This window comes from Coregonus lavaretus (genome assembly GCF_964263955.1).
Source record: "Coregonus lavaretus genome assembly, chromosome: 11".
NCBI lineage: Eukaryota > Metazoa > Chordata > Actinopteri > Salmoniformes > Salmonidae > Coregonus > Coregonus lavaretus.
This window is the reverse complement of record NC_139998.1, coordinates 59,847,986-59,864,688: the sequence shown is the minus strand read 5'-3', so window position 1 is coordinate 59,864,688 and position 16,703 is coordinate 59,847,986. Positions and strand designations below refer to the sequence as shown.

The 16,703-nt window shown below is 44.6% G+C and overlaps 1 protein-coding gene and 1 long non-coding RNA gene across 3 annotated transcripts in view; both read left to right on the top strand.

Annotated features, from left to right (window-relative positions):
* The window catches only part of LOC311137482 (cytoplasmic FMR1-interacting protein 1 homolog), an 82,105-nt gene that overhangs the window by 14,813 nt on the left and 50,589 nt on the right, over positions 1 to 16,703 (top strand). Inside the window, exons 3-6 of one of the 2 annotated variants that reach the window (XM_084172020.1) lie at positions 3,515 to 3,637; positions 8,386 to 8,511; positions 8,703 to 8,869; positions 9,080 to 9,227. In XM_084172020.1, the coding sequence (XP_084028146.1) occupies positions 3,515 to 3,637; positions 8,386 to 8,511; positions 8,703 to 8,869; positions 9,080 to 9,227 (564 nt within the window). Of the gene's footprint in view, positions 1 to 3,514; positions 3,638 to 4,531; positions 4,543 to 8,385; positions 8,512 to 8,702; positions 8,870 to 9,079; positions 9,228 to 16,703 lie in introns of those variants that run through there. The other variant, XM_084172021.1, reaches the window with a different exon arrangement.
* On the top strand, positions 16,107 to 16,639 carry LOC311137488. Its single transcript, XR_014613962.1, has 3 exons — positions 16,107 to 16,305; positions 16,401 to 16,545; positions 16,591 to 16,639. It is a non-coding gene; the product is annotated as an uncharacterized lncRNA (long non-coding RNA).

Here is a 16,703-nt window from a genome sequence, read left to right as displayed (position 1 = left end):
AAACATTTGCTTAACAAGTCACATAATAAATTGCATGGACTCACTCTGTGTGCAATAATAGTGTTTAACATGATTTTTAATGACTACCTCATCTCTGTACCCCACACATACAATTATCTTTAAGGTCCCTCAGTCGAGCAGTGAATTTCAAACACTGATTCAACCACAAAGACCAGGGAGGTTTTCCAATGCCTCACAAAGAAGGGCACCTATTGGTAGATGGGTAAAACAAAACATTGAATATCCCTTTGAGCATGGTGAAGTTATTAATTACACTTTGGATGGTGTATCAATACACCCAATCACTACAAAGATACAGGCGTCCTTCCTAACTCAAATCAAATCACATTTTATTTGTCACATACGCGTGTTTAGCAGATGTTATAGCGGGTGTAGTGAAATGCTTGTGCTTCTAGCTCCGACAGTGCAGTAATATCTAACAATTTCACAACACATACCCAATACACACAAATCTAAGTAAGGAATGGAATTAAGAATATATACATATATGGACGAGCAATGTCAGAGCGGCATGGACTAAGATACAGTAGAATATTATAGAATACAGTATATACATATGAGATGAGTAATGCAAGATATGTAAACATTATTAAAGTGACTAGTGTTCCATTTCTTAAAGTAGCCAGTGATTTCAATAGGCAGCAGCAGCCTCTAATGTGCTAGTGATGGCTATTTAACAGTCTGATGGCCTTGAGATAGAAGCTGTTTTTCATTCTCTCGGTCCCAGCTTTGATGCACCTGTACTGACCTCGCCTTCTGGATGATAGCGGGTTGAACAGGCAGTGGCTCGGGTGGTTGATGTCCTTGATGATCTTTTTGGCCTTCCTGTGACATCGGGTGCTGTATGTGTCTTGGGGGGCGGGTGGTTTGTAGTTTGCCCCCGGTAATGTGTTCGGCAGACCGCACCACCCTCTGGAGAGCCCTGCGGTTGTGGGCTGTGCAGTTGCCGTACCAGGCGGTGATACAGCCTGAAAGGATGCTTTCAATTGTGCATCTGTAAAAGTTTGTGAGGGTTTTAGGTGCCACGCCAAATTTCTTCAGCCTCCTGAGGTTGAAGAAGCTCAGTTGCGCCTTCTTCACCACACTGTCTGCGTGGGTGGTCCATTTCAGTTTGTCAGTGATGTGTACGCCAAGGAACTTGAAGCTTTCCACCTTCTCCACTGCGGTCCCGTCGATGTGGATAGGGGGGTGCACCCTCTGCTGTTTCCTGAAGTCCACGATCATCTCCTTTGTTTTGTTGATGTTGAGTGAGAGGTTATTTTCCTGGCACCACACTCCCAGAGCCCTCACCTCCTCCCTGTAGGCGGTCTCGTCATTGTTGGTAATCAGGCCTACTACTGTTGTGTCGTCTGCAAACTTGATGATTGAGTTGGAGGCGTGCTTGGCCACGCAGTCATGGGTGAACAGGGAGTACAGGAGGGGGCTGTTAGTGTTTTAGTGAATGCATACTGTAGCTATTCCTGTGTTAGGGTATTTAATGAATACATACTGTAGCTATTCCTGCTGTTAGGGTATTTAATGAATACATACTGTAGCTATTCCTGTGTTAGGGTATTTAATGAATACATACTGTAGCTATTCCTGTGTTAGGGTATTTAATGAATACATACTGTAGCTATTCCTGTGTTAGGGTATTTAATGAATACATACTGTAGCTATTCCTGTGTTAGGGTATTTAATGAATACATACTGTAGCTATTCCTGTGTTAGGGTATTTAATGAATACATACTGTAGCTATTCCTGTGTTAGGGTATTTAATGAATACATACTGTAGCTATTCCTGTGTTAGGGTATTTAATGAGTGAGAGACTACATCATGTGTTTTTAATGGGTGAAAGACTACATCTCATGTATTTTTAATGGGTGAGACACTAGACTACATCTCATGTGTTTTTAATGGGTGAAAGACTACATCATGTGTTTTTAATGGGTGAAAGACTACATCATGTGTTTTTAATGGGTGAAAGACTACATCTCATGTGTTTTTAATGGGTGAGAGACTAGACTACATCTCGTGTTTTTAATGGGTGAGAGACTACATCTCATGTGTTTTTAATGGGTGAAAGACTACATCTCATGTGTTTTTAATGGGTGAGAGACTAGACTACATCTCGTGTTTTTAATGGGTGAGAGACTACATCTCATGTGTTTTTAATGGGTGAAAGACTACATCTCATGTGTTTTTAATGGGTGAGAGACTAGACTACATCTCGTGTTTTTAATGGGTGAGAGACTACATCTCATGTGTTTTTAATGGGTGAAAGACTACATCTCATGTGTTTTTAAGGAATTGTGTACAGATCCTTACGACAATGGGGCCGTGCATTATCATGCTGAAACATGAGGGGATGACGGCGGATTAATGGCACAACAATGGGCCTCAGGACCTTGTCACGGTATCTCTGTGCATTCAAATTGCCATCGATAAAATGCAATTTTATTAGTTGGCCATAGCTTATGCCTGCCCATACGACCATACGATAACCCCACGCCACCATGGGGCACTCTGTTCACATTGTTGACATCAGCAAACCACTCGCCCACACGACCCCATAGACGTGGTCTGCGGTTGTGATGCCAGTTGGACGTACTGCCAAATTCATTAAAATGACATTGGAGGCAGTTTATGGTAGATAAATGAACATTGAATTCTCTGGCAACAGCTCTGGTGGACATTCCTGCAGTCAGCATGCCAATTGCACGATCCCTCAAAACTTGAGACATCTGTGGCATTGTGTTGTGACAAAACTGCACATTTTAGAGTGCTTTTTATTGTCCCCAGCACAAGGTGCACCTGTGTAATGATCATGCTGTTTAATCAGCTTCTTGATATGCCTGTCAGGTGGATGGATTATTTTAGCAAAGGAGAAATGCTCACTAACAGGGATGAAATACAAAATTGTGCGCAACATTTTAGAGAAATATGGTTTTTGTGCGTATGGATATTACTGCACTGTCGGAGCTAGAAGCAGAAGCATTTCGCTACACCCGCTATAACATCTGCTAAACACGTGTGTGTGACAAATACAATTTGATTTGATTTGAATATTTCTGGCATCTTTTATTTCAGCTCATGGAACATGGGACCAACACTTTCCATGTTGCGTTAAAGTTAGCAAACCAAATGCGTAGCTGGAGCCCTGAGCTGGATATATTTTATTTGGCACATCTTAGATAGTAACTTAAAGTTATAAGCAGTGGCATAGCACGCAACCCCTATGAGGCAAGGGGGCCCTGAGCTTTAGGGGCCCCCAACCCCCCCAAAAAACTAACAAAAAAATGAGTTGTTGACTGTATTGAAAATCATACTGTGTGCATTTCAGAATACCCCGGTATACGGTATACCGCCCAAGCCTAGTGTAATGTGAAGGGTTAGGGTTATGGTTAGTTAACCTGTTATGTCCTAATTAAGGTGTCTCTCTCTAGGTGGTGACAGGGTCTGGTTAGGGTTAAGTTAACCTGTTATGTCCTAATTAAGGTGTCTCTCTCTAGGTGGTGACAGGGTCTGGTCGTCAGGAGGCCCACAAGACAGACCAGGAGTACAGGAAGCTGTTTGACCTGGCTCTGCAGGGGATGCAGCTGCTGTCCCAGTGGAGCGCACATGTCATGGAAGTGGTGAGTGACCTCTAACCTTAATCCTGACCATAACCTGTTGTTGAGAACTTATGTGTTATGGCTTTTCAACCTCTGCCATATCGTGGATTCAGAGCTATCTATCTAATATGCATCGCAGTGCTAACTGTGCCACTAGAGATCCTGGTTCGAATCCAGGCTCTGTCGCAGCCGGCCGCGACCAGGAGACTCATGGGCGGCGCACAATTGGCCCAGCGTCGTCCAGGGTAGGGGAGGGAATGGCCGGCAGGGATGTAGCTCAGTTGATAGAGCATGGCGTTTGCAATGCCAGGGTTGTGGGTTCGATTCCCACAGGGTCCAGTATAAAAAAAAATATTTAAAAAAAAATGTATTCACTAACTGTAAGTCGCTCTGGATAAGAGCGTCTGCTAAATGGCGTAAATGTAATATAACTCAGAGGGTTTTCTTGAATGGAAGCTTCTCTAATGTCAAACATGTAAAGTGTGGTGTACCGCAGGGCAGCTCTCTAGGCCCTCTACTCTTTTTACCAATGACCTGCTGCTGGCATTAAACAAAGCATGTGTGTCCATGTATGCTGATGAACCATATACGCATCAGCAACCACAGCTAATGAAGTCACTGAAACCCTTAGTTGCAGTCTGTTTTGGAATGGGTGGCCAGTTATAAACTGGTCCAGAACATCTCTAAAACTAAAAGCATTGTATTTGGTACAAATCATTCTCTAAGTTCTAGACCTCAGCTGAATCTGGCAATGAATGGTGTGGCTGTTGAACAAGTTGAGGAGACTAAATTACATGGGGTTTTGTCTGTAATGTCTGTTTCGTTATGTGTCGGACCCCAGGAAGACTAGCTGTCGCCATTGGCGTCGGCTAATGGGGATCCTAATAAATGAAATCCAACCCTAACCAACACACGTCATGGAAGTGGTGAGGTCCCACATCCCTACACAGACTATAGTGGAGGAGAGGACCCACAGATAGACACCTGCCAGAGACTTACGATCAGGGGGGGCAAACCAATTTCTCTCCCATCTCATCCCAGTTCAGAGTTCACAGCTCACACTTTGACTATTGTCAGAGAGGAAGAGGAAGCGAGAGGCCCAACTCTGCGAAAAATCTGTCTCCCTCCAGCAGGTGACATTTTTTCGTTGTTTCGCCCACCAAGCAAGGAGTTTTAAGGAGGTCAATGAGAGAGTGTCGAATTTGGCCAACAAACTGAATGGCTTATTTGCTACGTGAGGTTTATTTGATTGACTACAAGTTTCGTAATGCTTAAGTTGTTACGAGTGTATTGATATACGGTAAGTGGGACACATGACATCCCGGCAAAACACTTTATATCGGAGTTATCTCGATGGCTATGCATATTCATGTCATGAGGCTAGTAGCATAGCCTCTCTCTCCATTGAATACAGGCGGCTGACGTCAACAACCCTCATCGAATATTCAAAAAAGGATTACAATAATGAGGTATCCACCAATCCAAAGAAAGGATGGGCGGGAGCTAGACAGTCCGCCGTGCTGCTTTGTGGACAACGACTCCCATTTTCAGGGCAGAGACATGTATCTTGTCAGTATATCCATAATCTTTGGTATAGTCTTCCCTATTGCCCACAGTCTCTCCTCAGGTATAGTCTTCCCTATTGCCCACAGTCTCTCCTCAGGTATAGTCTTCCCTATTGCCCACAGTCTCTCCTCAAGGTCTTCAAACACAATATTATTTTTTTCAGTTCTCTCTGTCTCTCTCTGTCTCTCTCTCTCTGTCTCTCTCTCTCTCTGTCTCTCTCTCTCTGCTCTCTGCTCTCTGCTCTCTCTCTCTCTCTCTCTCTCTCTCTCTCTCTCTTTCTGCTCTCTCTCTCTCTCTCTTTCTGCTCTCTCTCTCTCTCTCTCTCTGCTCTCTCTCTGCTCTCTCTCTGCTCTCTCTCTCTGCTCTCTGCTCTCTCTCTCTCTCTCTGCTCTCTCCTCTCTCTGCTCTCTCTTTCTGCTCTCTCTGCTCTTTCTCTTTCTGCTCTCTCTCTTTCGGCTCTCTCTCTCTGCTCTCTCCTCTCTCTGCTCTCTCTTTCTACTCTCTCTCTGCTCTCTCTCTGCTCTCTCTTTCTGCTCTCTCTCTGCTCTCTTTCTGCTCTCTTTCTGCTCTCTCTCTGCTCTCTCTCTGCTCTCTCGCTCTCTTTCTTTCTGCTCTCTCTCTCTCAGAAGATACTGCGAGACACTGGCTCAGCCCAGTCCTTCACTTTGGAGGGTGTTTAGCCTTTGTCTGACACTTCAGTAACTGGTTACAGTGTGTTAGTTCAAGGCGTGGAGAAGGGTTGCATGGAAGTTCCTTTGTATAATGTGGAACTCTTGTCTGGTCTTATGTCTGGTTCTGTTGTCGTTGGAGTGAGGCCTAGCCTACCGGTGAAGGGGGTCTCATTCATTTTGGGAAACGATTTGGCTGGAGGGAAGGTTGTCCCAAATCCTGTCGTTTGTAAGGAACCTGATGGGTTATCATAAAAGTACCCTAGAGTGTTCCCAGCGTGTGCCGTTACACGTGCTATGTCTAAGAAAGTCACCGGGAGCAAGTCTAGTGTTGACGAGGATGTCAAGAGATCCCACTATGGTTGATCTGTCTGAGACGTTTATGGGTGATCCTGATGTCGCTAAACCTCCTGAGTTGACCTCTCCTTTGAAAACCCCAAAGGTGAGTGAGTTTGTAGGACCGCTGAAGGAAGAGAGGGTCCCTACAGTTGACACTTCGATGTCTAGGAAGCAGCTGATTGCGAAAACAGAGTAAAGATGTTTCCCTCTCCCCTCTTTTTGCTGAGATAAGTCCAGAGGAGGAGTTTGATGAAGTTCGTGGGCATTACTTTGACAGAGATGGTGTTCTAATGAGGAAATGGCGTTCTCGTGCAACTTCTGGGCAAGACTATTGGTCCAGTATATCTCAAATTGTCGTTCCAGTTACGCTTCGACAAGAGATACCGAGGTTGGCTCACTATAGTAGTATGGCAGGCCATCTTGGGGTGAACAGGACGTATGACCGTATTTTGTGTAACTTCTTCTGGCCTGGTCTGAAACAGGATGTTGTGGCTTACCTCAAATCCTGTCGCATTTGCCAGCGGATGGGTAAACCGAACCAAGCTGTCCCGGTTGCACCTTTTGTAGCCTATTTCCTGCTTTTGACTGACCTTTCAGCAGGGTTCTGGTGGACTGTGTTGGTCCTTTGCCCAAAGCCAAGAGTGGTAACCAATTTCTCTTGACCATTATGTGCACTGCCAGTCGTTTCCCTGAGGCCATTCCACTGAGGAAAATCACGGCTCCCAGTATTGTTAAGGCCCTGGTGAAATTATTTTCAACGTTTGGACTTCCGCAGGTAGTGCAGTCGGACCAAGGTTTGAGTTCATGTCAAAGGTCTTCCAGCAAGTGATACTACAATAGGGTGTAACCCATTGCCCCCTAGTGCCTACCACCCAGTCTCAAGGTGCTCTGGAGAGATTTCATCAGACCTTGAAGTCTATGTCGAGAGTTTACTGTTTTGAGTTTGAGAAAGACTGGGATGAAGGGGTCTTGTGCTGTTTGCAGCTCGGGAGGTTGTTCAGGAATCTCTCGGTTTTAATCCGAGTTAACTCGTTTGGACATCACGCCAGAGGTCCTTTGAGCTTGCTGAGAGAAAGGTTGTTGCAGGGTGACACCTTAAACACTAAAACAAATCTGTTCAAGCGTTTCGCAGCTGCCAACCAGACAGTTAACCTGTCAAAGAGTGAAATTGCCCGAGCAACAGTGAAATATCTCGGAAAGGTGGTGGGGCAAGGGAAAGTCTGACCGGTCCTGGCAAGTGGAGGCCATCAATAACCTTCCAGTGCCAATGGCATTGCCATGGTGATCTTATGCTTGTGCGCGGCTGCTCGGCCATGGAAACCCATTTCATGAAGCTTCCGTCGAACAGTTCTAGTGCTGACGTTGCTTCCAGAGGCAGTTTGGAACTCGGTAGTGAGTGTTGCAACCGAGGACAGACGATTTTTACGCGCTTCACACTTCAGCACTCGACGGTCCCGTTCTGTGAGCTTGTGGGGCCTACCACTTCGCTGCTGAGCCGTTGCTGCTCCTAGACGTTTCCACTTCACAATAACAGCACTTACAGTTGACCGGGGCAGCTCTAGCAAGGCAGAAATTTGACAAACTTCGGTAAGGCCATTCTACTGCCAATGTTTGGCTATGAAGATTGCATGGCTGTGTGCTGGATTTTATACACGTGTCAGCAACGGGTGTGGCTGAAATAGCAGAATCCACTCACAGGGGTGTCCACATACATACCTACGACTGACATTGCTCATTCTGATATTTCTTAGTTTCATTCTCTTTACTTTTTTGGATTATGTGTGTTTTTGTTTTGTATTGTTAGCTATTGTTACTGTTGGAGCTACGAGCACTTCACTGCTCCTGCTATAACATCTGCAAACCAATCTGAAACCAATAAACTTTGATTTGATGAGGATGTTGATAATGAGGATGATAATGTTGATGATGACGATGTTGATAATGATGATGAGGATGTTGATGATGAGGATGTTGATGATGACGTTGTTGATGATGATGATGAGGATGTTGATGATGAGGATGTTGATGATGAGGATGTTGATAATGATGATGAGGATGTTGATGATGAGGATGTTGATGATGAGGATCGATAATGATGAGGATTATGTTGATGAGGATGTTGATGATGAGGATGTTGATGATGATGATCGATAATGATGAGGATGATGTTGATGAAGACAACTGTTCTTCCTGCAGTACTCGTGGAAGCTGGTTCATCCAACTGATAAGTACTCTAACAAGGAGTGTCCTGACAACGCAGAGGAGTATGAACGAGCTACACGATACAATTACTCCAGCGAGGAGAAGTTCTCCCTGGTCGAGGTCAGCTCATTACAACATCTCTGCTGTTCTCCGATCACCCTATAATGGTCCCATATCTGTTTCTGCTGTCTAGCCAACTCCCTCTTATAAAACATCTCTACCTCTAACTTGACCGCTTTGTGACAACTGCTGATGTAAAAAAAAAAGGCTTTATAAATGTCTGTCTCTGAGGTGTGTTCCTTCCCATCCAGGTGATGGCCATGATAAAGGGTTTGCAGGTTCTGATGGGTCGTATGGAGTCGGTGTTTAACCACGCTATCCGCCACACCATCTACTCAGCCCTGCAGGACTTCGCCCAGCTCACCCTGAGAGACCCGCTACGGCAGGCCATCAAGAGGAAGAAGAACGTGGTACAGAGGTACTACAGAACAAACAGGACCGCACAAAACATCCTTTGAATGATGGCTTTTGTAGGGGGGGGGGGGGACCAGAGTTCTCCAGCTACTGGGTGTGCAGGCTTTCATTCCCACCCTGCTGTAACACCTAGATCTCCAGTGCCAGAGTTGCAGACCCCTGATGTGGACTCTGTTGAGAGTTTTTCATGTATTTTGTGCTGTTCTCTCCCCAGTGTCCTGCAGGCCATCAGGAAGACCATCTGCGATTGGGAGACTGGGCGTGAGCCACACAATGACCCCGCCCTGCGAGGAGAGAAAGACCCCAAGGGAGGCTTTGACATCAAGGTTCCCCGCCGCGCCGTGGGCCCCTCCAGCACACAGGTCTGTCTCTACGATTACTACTACAGACAGCCATCTCTTTAACCTGCCTTCATTCCTCACACATTGTCCCCTAACCGTCATAATCCCATTTGACCTTCACAGCCTCCTATCCTAGTCGGGTGCGGCAGGTAGCTTAGTGGTTAAGAGCGTTGTGCCAGTAACCGAAAGGTCGCTGGTTCTAATCCCAGAGCCGACTAGGTGAAAAATCTGTCGATGTGCCCTTAAGCAAGGCACTTAACCCTAATTGCTCCTGTAAGTCGCTCTGGATAAGAGCGTCTGCTAAATGACACAAAATAAATAAAAAATAGTCATATCATGACATCGCACCATAGTCGTTCTCACGGTGCCTATATAACCTAAACTCTGGCGGAAATATAATCAGCTGTACCATAGCATTAGTTATTTTCTAGATCACTAATGATCTGTTTCTGTTCTGTCATATCAATTACAGAGTTATCGGCTTTAGTCCTGTGCTCTGGGAGTACATCACTAATCTCTTTTCCAGAGAGAGAGCCCAGCTAGCGCATGCTGTTCTCAGAACCATACGTTTCTTAGAGCTCGGTGAGAACGTGATTGTGTCCAACTCATCCCACGGAGGGCCGAGTGTCTGCGGGTTTTCACTCCTCCCTTGTACTTGATTGATGAATTAAGGTCACTGATTAGTAAGGAACTCCCCTCACCTGGTTGTCTAGGTCTTAATTGAAAGGAAAAACCAAAAACCTGCAGACACTAGGACCTCCATGGAATGAGTTTGACACCTTTAACAGAATGTTTAATAGAAGTTCAAACATGGTTACATTTAATTTAAACTTGTTAATGTTCTAGGAATGTTCTCCAACTGCTTTGATATTGGGAATGTTCGCAAATAGTTCAGAGAACGTTAAGAAACAACGTTCTTCTGTGGGAATTGTAGTACTTCCACAAACATTCCACACAAGTTCACGTGGTTCTATTTAATGTCATATTTTTTACTACATTCTGGAAAAGTTCAAAAAAATTGTGTAACTCAAGTGATGTTCTCAGAACGTTCAGAGAAGATGTGTTTCAGTTTTATGTCAGTTCTTGGCAATATTCTGGGAAATGTAATTGTACACATTAAAATCAATACGCTCTAAATTCCGTTCTCAGAACATGGAGAAAACTTTCCATAAAAATCAAAAGAAAACTTCAGTAACATTCAGAGAAAGTTTTAATGATGTTATTTTAAAACATATACATTCCGTTCTCAGCATCAACAGAACTCTCTCCATCCTCTGTCTTGTTAAGCGTGTTCAGGTGTGTTGGCCACGCCCACTAATCGGACACACCTGATCTTAATGAGTTCTTGTTTCCTTTGAAATGGGGTCTGTTTGAATAGACTAAAATGAACAGCTTTGTATGTGTAAATAAAACATGGCATGCTAGCTCCTTCCTGGTGGCGCAGTGGATTAATGCCAAGGATAGAAAACAGAAAATCATTGGTTGGAATCTCACTGATGCCGTGTCACAATTGGAGTTCAAAAAAGTGAACCCAAAATAAGCTAGCAGTGTTATCAAAAGTCTTATTGAAACATTCAGTAAAGGTTAAGGAAGTCATTGAAAAACAACTAAAGCCATGTTGTGTTTCTCGCTACACTGCTAAGCAGTCTAACGGCAGTCTAACTTAATCAAATCAAATGTATTCATAAAGCCCTTTTTACATCAGCAGATGTCACAGTGCTTATACAGAAACCCAGCCTAAAACCCCAAACAGCAAGCAATGCAGATGTAGAAGCACGGTGGCTAGGAAAAACTCCCTAGAAAGGCAGGAACCTAGGAAGACACCTAGAGAGGAACCAGGCTCTGAGGGGTGGCCAGTCCTCTTCTGGCTGTGCCGGGTGGAGATTATAAGAGTACATGGCCAGCAGGGTTAAATCATAATCACAGTGGTTGTAGAGGGTGCAACAGGTCAGCACCTCGAGAGTAAATGTCAGTTGGCTTTTCATGGCCGAGCATTCAGAGGTCGAGACAGCAGGTGCGGTAGAGAGAGAGCGGTCCAGGACAAGGTCCGGTGCGGTAGAGAGAGAGCGGTCCAGGACAAGGTCCGGTGCGGTAGAGAGAGAGCGGTCCAGGACAAGGTCAGGTTAAAACTGGAGCAGCAGCACAACAGGTCAAAAAAAGAAAAATAACCTTAATCTGAGAGTTTCATATACAGGCCTCGAGGCAGCTTGACCTGTCTTATTCTAGTTGATGCAGAAAGAAAACAAATGCATTTCTTGACCTGCCACCGGCAGAATAAATTACATACAGAACATGTTTGGTGGAGACTAACTACGGATGCAAATTTCGGTCAATTTTGCTGCCGACTAACCGACCCTCATTAAGTGGTAAACACATATATAAAATGACGTAACCAACAGAAAATACTATGCATGCAAGTAACATACATTTGTCATTAAGAGCTTATTGGAAACATCAATAGCAAGTCTATCACCTTACAGTCAAAAGGCTATAGCCTATTAATAAACATGCACCTATTATTGAACATGCAATTCCAGCTAATAAAACATAATTTCCTGTAATGAAGCAGCTAACACTGGGCCAGCAGCATACCACCCTGCATCCCACTACTGGCCAGCAGCATACCACCCTGCATCCCACTACTGGCCAGCAGCATACCACCCTGCATCCCACTGCTGGCCAGCAGCATACCACCCTGCATCCCACTGCTGGCCAGCAGCATACCACCCTGCATCCCACTGCTGGCCAGCAGCATACCACCCTGCAACCACCCTGCATCCCACTACTGGCTTCCCTCTGAAGGTAAGCTGGGTTGGTCCTGGTCAGTCCCTGGATGGGCAACCAGATGCTGCTGGAAGTGGTGTTGGAGGGCCAGTTGGAGGGGACTCTTTCCTCTGGTCTAAAAACAATATATCCCAATGCCCCAGGGCAGTGATTGGGGACATTGCCCTGTGTAGGGTGTTGTCTTTCGGATGGGATATTAAACGGGTGTCCTGACTCTCTGTGGTCCCTAAAGATCCCATGGCACTTATCGTAGGGGTGTTAACCCCGGTGTCCTGGCTAAATTCCAAATCTGGCCCTCATCCTATCATGGCCACCTAATCATCCCCAGCTTCCAATTGGCTCATTCATCCCCCCTCCTCTCCCCTGTAACTATTCCCCAGGTCGTTGCTGTAAATGAGAACGTGTTCTCAGTCAACTTACCTGGTTAATACAAATAAAACGTAATTTTCAACTACATGCACAATACATAAATTCATATAATTTAATAGTTAGCTCGCTTCCATCCATGGGCTGCCAGTCAAAAATAAGAAAAACATTTTTTAAATAAAAAGCATTGATCACATTGACATTACATTTACATTTTCGTCATTTAGCAGACGCTCTTATCCAGAGCGACATACACATTGGTGCATTCACCTTATGATAGCCAGTGGGACAACCACTTTACAATATATATATATATTTTTTTCCTCTTTGGGGTGGGGTAAGGGGGGGTAGAATGATTACTTTATCCTATCCCAGGTATTCCTTAAAGATGTAGGGTTTCAAGTGTCTCCGGAAGGTGGTCAGTGACTCCGCTGTCCTGGCGTCGTGAGGGAGCTTGTTCCACCATTGGGGTGCCAGAGCAGCGAACAGTTTTGACTGGGCTGAGCGGGAACTGTGCTTCCGCAGAGGTAGGGGGGCCAGCAGGCCAGAGGTGGATGAACGCAATGCCCTCTTATGATCATAAGAGCCAAAATGTAACTCCCACCCCATCCAGCATGAGGAAGTCTTTATAAAAAGTAACTCCCACCCCATCCAGCATAAGGAAGTCTTTATCAAATAATTTCCTCCACGTTTATATGGGTTGGATTTTGGCTAGGCTACTTTGAAGCAAGGTAAGACGTGCCTCATTATTTGAGGTAAGATATTTGTATTTGTATTTATTATGGATCCCCATTAGTTCCTGCCAAGGCAGCAGCTTCTCTTCTTGGGGTCCAGCAAAAAAACATGAAAATAGATTTTCCAACAGATTTGACAACACATTAAGTGAAGTGTGGGTCCTCAGACCTCTACTCTACTACAACATAATCCAGGTGTGTACGTGTGTGGATAGTGTGTATGTTATGTGTGTTTGTACCTGTATGTGTGTCTCTTCACAGTCCCCGCTGTTCCATAAGGTGTATTTTTATCTGTTTTTTAAAATCTAATTTTACTACTTGCATCAGTTACCTGATGTGGAATAGAGTTCCATGTAGTCATGGCTCTATGTAGTACTGTGCGCCTCCCATAGTCTGTTCTGGACTTAGGGACTGTGAAGAGACCTCTGGTGGCATGTCTTGTGGGGTATGCATGGGTGTCCGAGCTGTGTGCCAGTAGTTTAAACAGACAGCTCGGTGCATTCAAGTAGTGATGAAGTCAATCTCTCCTCCACTTTGAGCCAGGAGAGATTTACATTAATATTATTAATGTTAGCTCTCCGTGTACATTTAAAGGCCTGCCTCTTTGTGGCACCTGACCACACGACTGAACAGTAGTCCAGGTGCGACAAACCTAGGGCCTGTAGGACCTGCCTTGTTGATAGTGCTGTTAAGAAGGCAGAGCAGCACTTTATTATAGACAGACTTCTCCCCATCCTAGCTACTGTTGTATCAGTATGTTTTGACCATGACAGTTTACAATCCAGGGTTACTACATGCAGTTTAGTCTCCTCAACTTGATCAATTTCCACATTATTCATTACGAAATGTAGTTGAGGTTTAGGGTTTAGTGAATGATTTGTCCCAAATACAATGCTTTTAGTTTTGGAAATATTCAGGACTAACTTATTCCTTGCCACCCATTCTGAAACTAACTGCAACTCTTTGTTAAGTGTTGCAGTTATTTCAGTCGCTGTGGTAGCTGACGTGTATAGTGTTGAGTCATCCGCATACATAGACACACTGGCTTTACTCAAAGCCAGTGGCATGTTGTTAGTAAAGATTGAAAAAAGTAAGGGGCCTAGACAGCTGCCCTGGGGAATTCCTGATTCTACCTGGATTATGTTGGAGAGGCTTCCATTAAAGAACACCCTCTGTGTTCTGTTAGACAGGTAACTCTTTATCCACAATATATCAGGGGGTGTAAAGCCATAACACATACGTTTTTCCAGCAGCAGACTATGATCGATAATGTCAAAAGCCGCACTGAAGTCTAACAAAACAGCTCCCACAATATTTTGATCATCAATTTCTCTCAGCCAATCATTTGTGTAAGTGCTGTGCTTGTTAAATGTCCTTCTCTATAAGCGTGCTGAAAGTCTGTTAATATATTTACTGTAAAATAGCATTGTATCTGGTCAAACACAATTTTTTCCAGTGGTTTACTAAGGGTTGGTAACAGGCTGATTGGTCGGCTATTTGAGCCAGTAAAGGGGGCTTTACTATTCTTAGGTAGCGGAATGACTTTTGCTTCCCTCCAGGCCTGGGGGCACACACTTTCTAGTAGGCTTAGATTGAAGATGTGGCAAAAAGGAGTGGCAATATCGTCCGCTATTATCCTCAGTAATTTTCCATCCAAGTTGTCAGACCCCGGTGGCTTGCCATTATTGATAGACAATAAATACTTTTTTCATCTCTTCCACACTCACTTAACGGAATTAAAAATTACAATGTTTGTCTTTCATAATTTGGTCAGATACAGTATTCACCCCCCTTGGCATTTTTCCTATTTTGTTACATTACAACCTGGAATTAAAATGGATTTTTGTGGGGTTTGTATCATTTAATTTACACAACATGCCTACCACTTTTTTTTGTGAAACAAACAAGAAATAAGACAAAAAAAAACAGAAAACTTCAGCGTGCATAACTATTCACCCCCCCAAAGTCAATACTTTGTAGAGCCACCTTTTGCAGCAATTAAAGCTGCAAGTCTCTTGGGGTATGTCTCTATAAGCTTGGCACATCTAGCCACTGGGATTTTTGCCCATTCTTCAAGGCAAAACTGCTCCAGCTCCTTCAAGTTGGATGGGTTCCACTGGTGTACAGCAATCTTTAAGTCATACCACAGATTCTCAATTGGATTGAGGTCTGGGCTTTGACAAGGCCATTCCAAGACATTTAAACCACTCGAGTGTTGCTTTAGCAGTATGCTTAGGGTCATTGTCCTGCTGGAAGGTGAACCTCCGTCCCATTCTCAAATCTCTGGTAGACTGAAACAGGTTTCCCTCAAGAATTTCCCTGTATTTAGCACCATCCATCATTCCTTCAATTCTGACCAGTTTCCCAGTCCCTGCCGATGAAAAACATCCCCACAGCATGATGCTGCCACCACCATGCTTCACTGTGGGGATGGTGTTCTCGTGGTGATGAGAGGTGTTGGGTTTGCGCCAGACATAGCGTTTTCCTTGATGGCCAAAAAGCTCAATTTTAGTCTCATCTGACCAGAGTACCTTCTTCCATATGTTTGGGGAGTCTCCCACATGCCTTTTGGCGAACACCGAACGTGTTTGCTTATTTCTTTAAGCAATGGCTTTTTTCTGGCCACTCTTCCGTAAAGCCCAGCTCTGTGGAGTGTACGGCTTAAAGTGGTCCTATGGACAGATACTCCAATCTCCGCTGTGGAGCTTTGCAGCTCCTTCAGGGTTATCTTTGGGCTCTTTGTTGCCTCTCTGATTAATGCCCTTGCCTGGTCCGTGAGTTTTGGTGGGCGGCCCTCTCTTGGCAGGTTTGTTGTGGTGCCATATTCTTTCAATTTTTTAATAATGGATTTAATGGTGCTCCGTGGGATGTTCAAAGTTTCTGATATTTTTGTATAACCCAACCCTGATCTGTACTTCTCCACAACTTTGTCCCTGAGCTGTTTGGAGAGCTCCTTGGTCTTCATGGTGCCGCTTGCTTGGTGGTGTCCCTTGCTTAGTGGTGTTGCAGACTCTGTATGCTGTCTGACAGGTGATATTCCTCTCCTCTAACTAGTCTCTGTATGCTGTCTGACAGGTGATATTCCTCTCCTCTAACTAGTCTCTGTATGCTGTCTGACAGGTGGTAGGATATTCCTCTCCTCTAACTAGTCTCTGTATGCTGTCTGACAGGTGATATTCCTCTCCTCTAACTAGTCTCTGTATGCTGTCTGACAGGTGATATTCCTCTCCTCTAACTAGTCTCTGTATGCTGTCTGACAGGTGGTAGGATATTCCTCTCCTCTAACTAGTCTATGTATGCTGTCTGACAGGTGGTAGGATATTCCTCTCCTCTAACTAGTCTCTGTATGCTGTCTGACAGGTGGTAGGATATTCCTCTCCTCTAACTAGTCTCTGTATGCTGTCTGACAGGTGATATTCCTCTCCTCTAACTAGTCTCTGTATGCTGTCTGACAGGTGATATTCCTCTTCTCTAACTAGTCTCTGTATGCTGTCTGACAGGTGGTAGGATATTCCTCTCCTCTAACTAGTCTCTGTATGCTGTCTGACAGGTGGTAGGATATTCCTATTCTCTAACTAGTCTCTGTATGCTGTCTGACAGGTGATATTCCTCT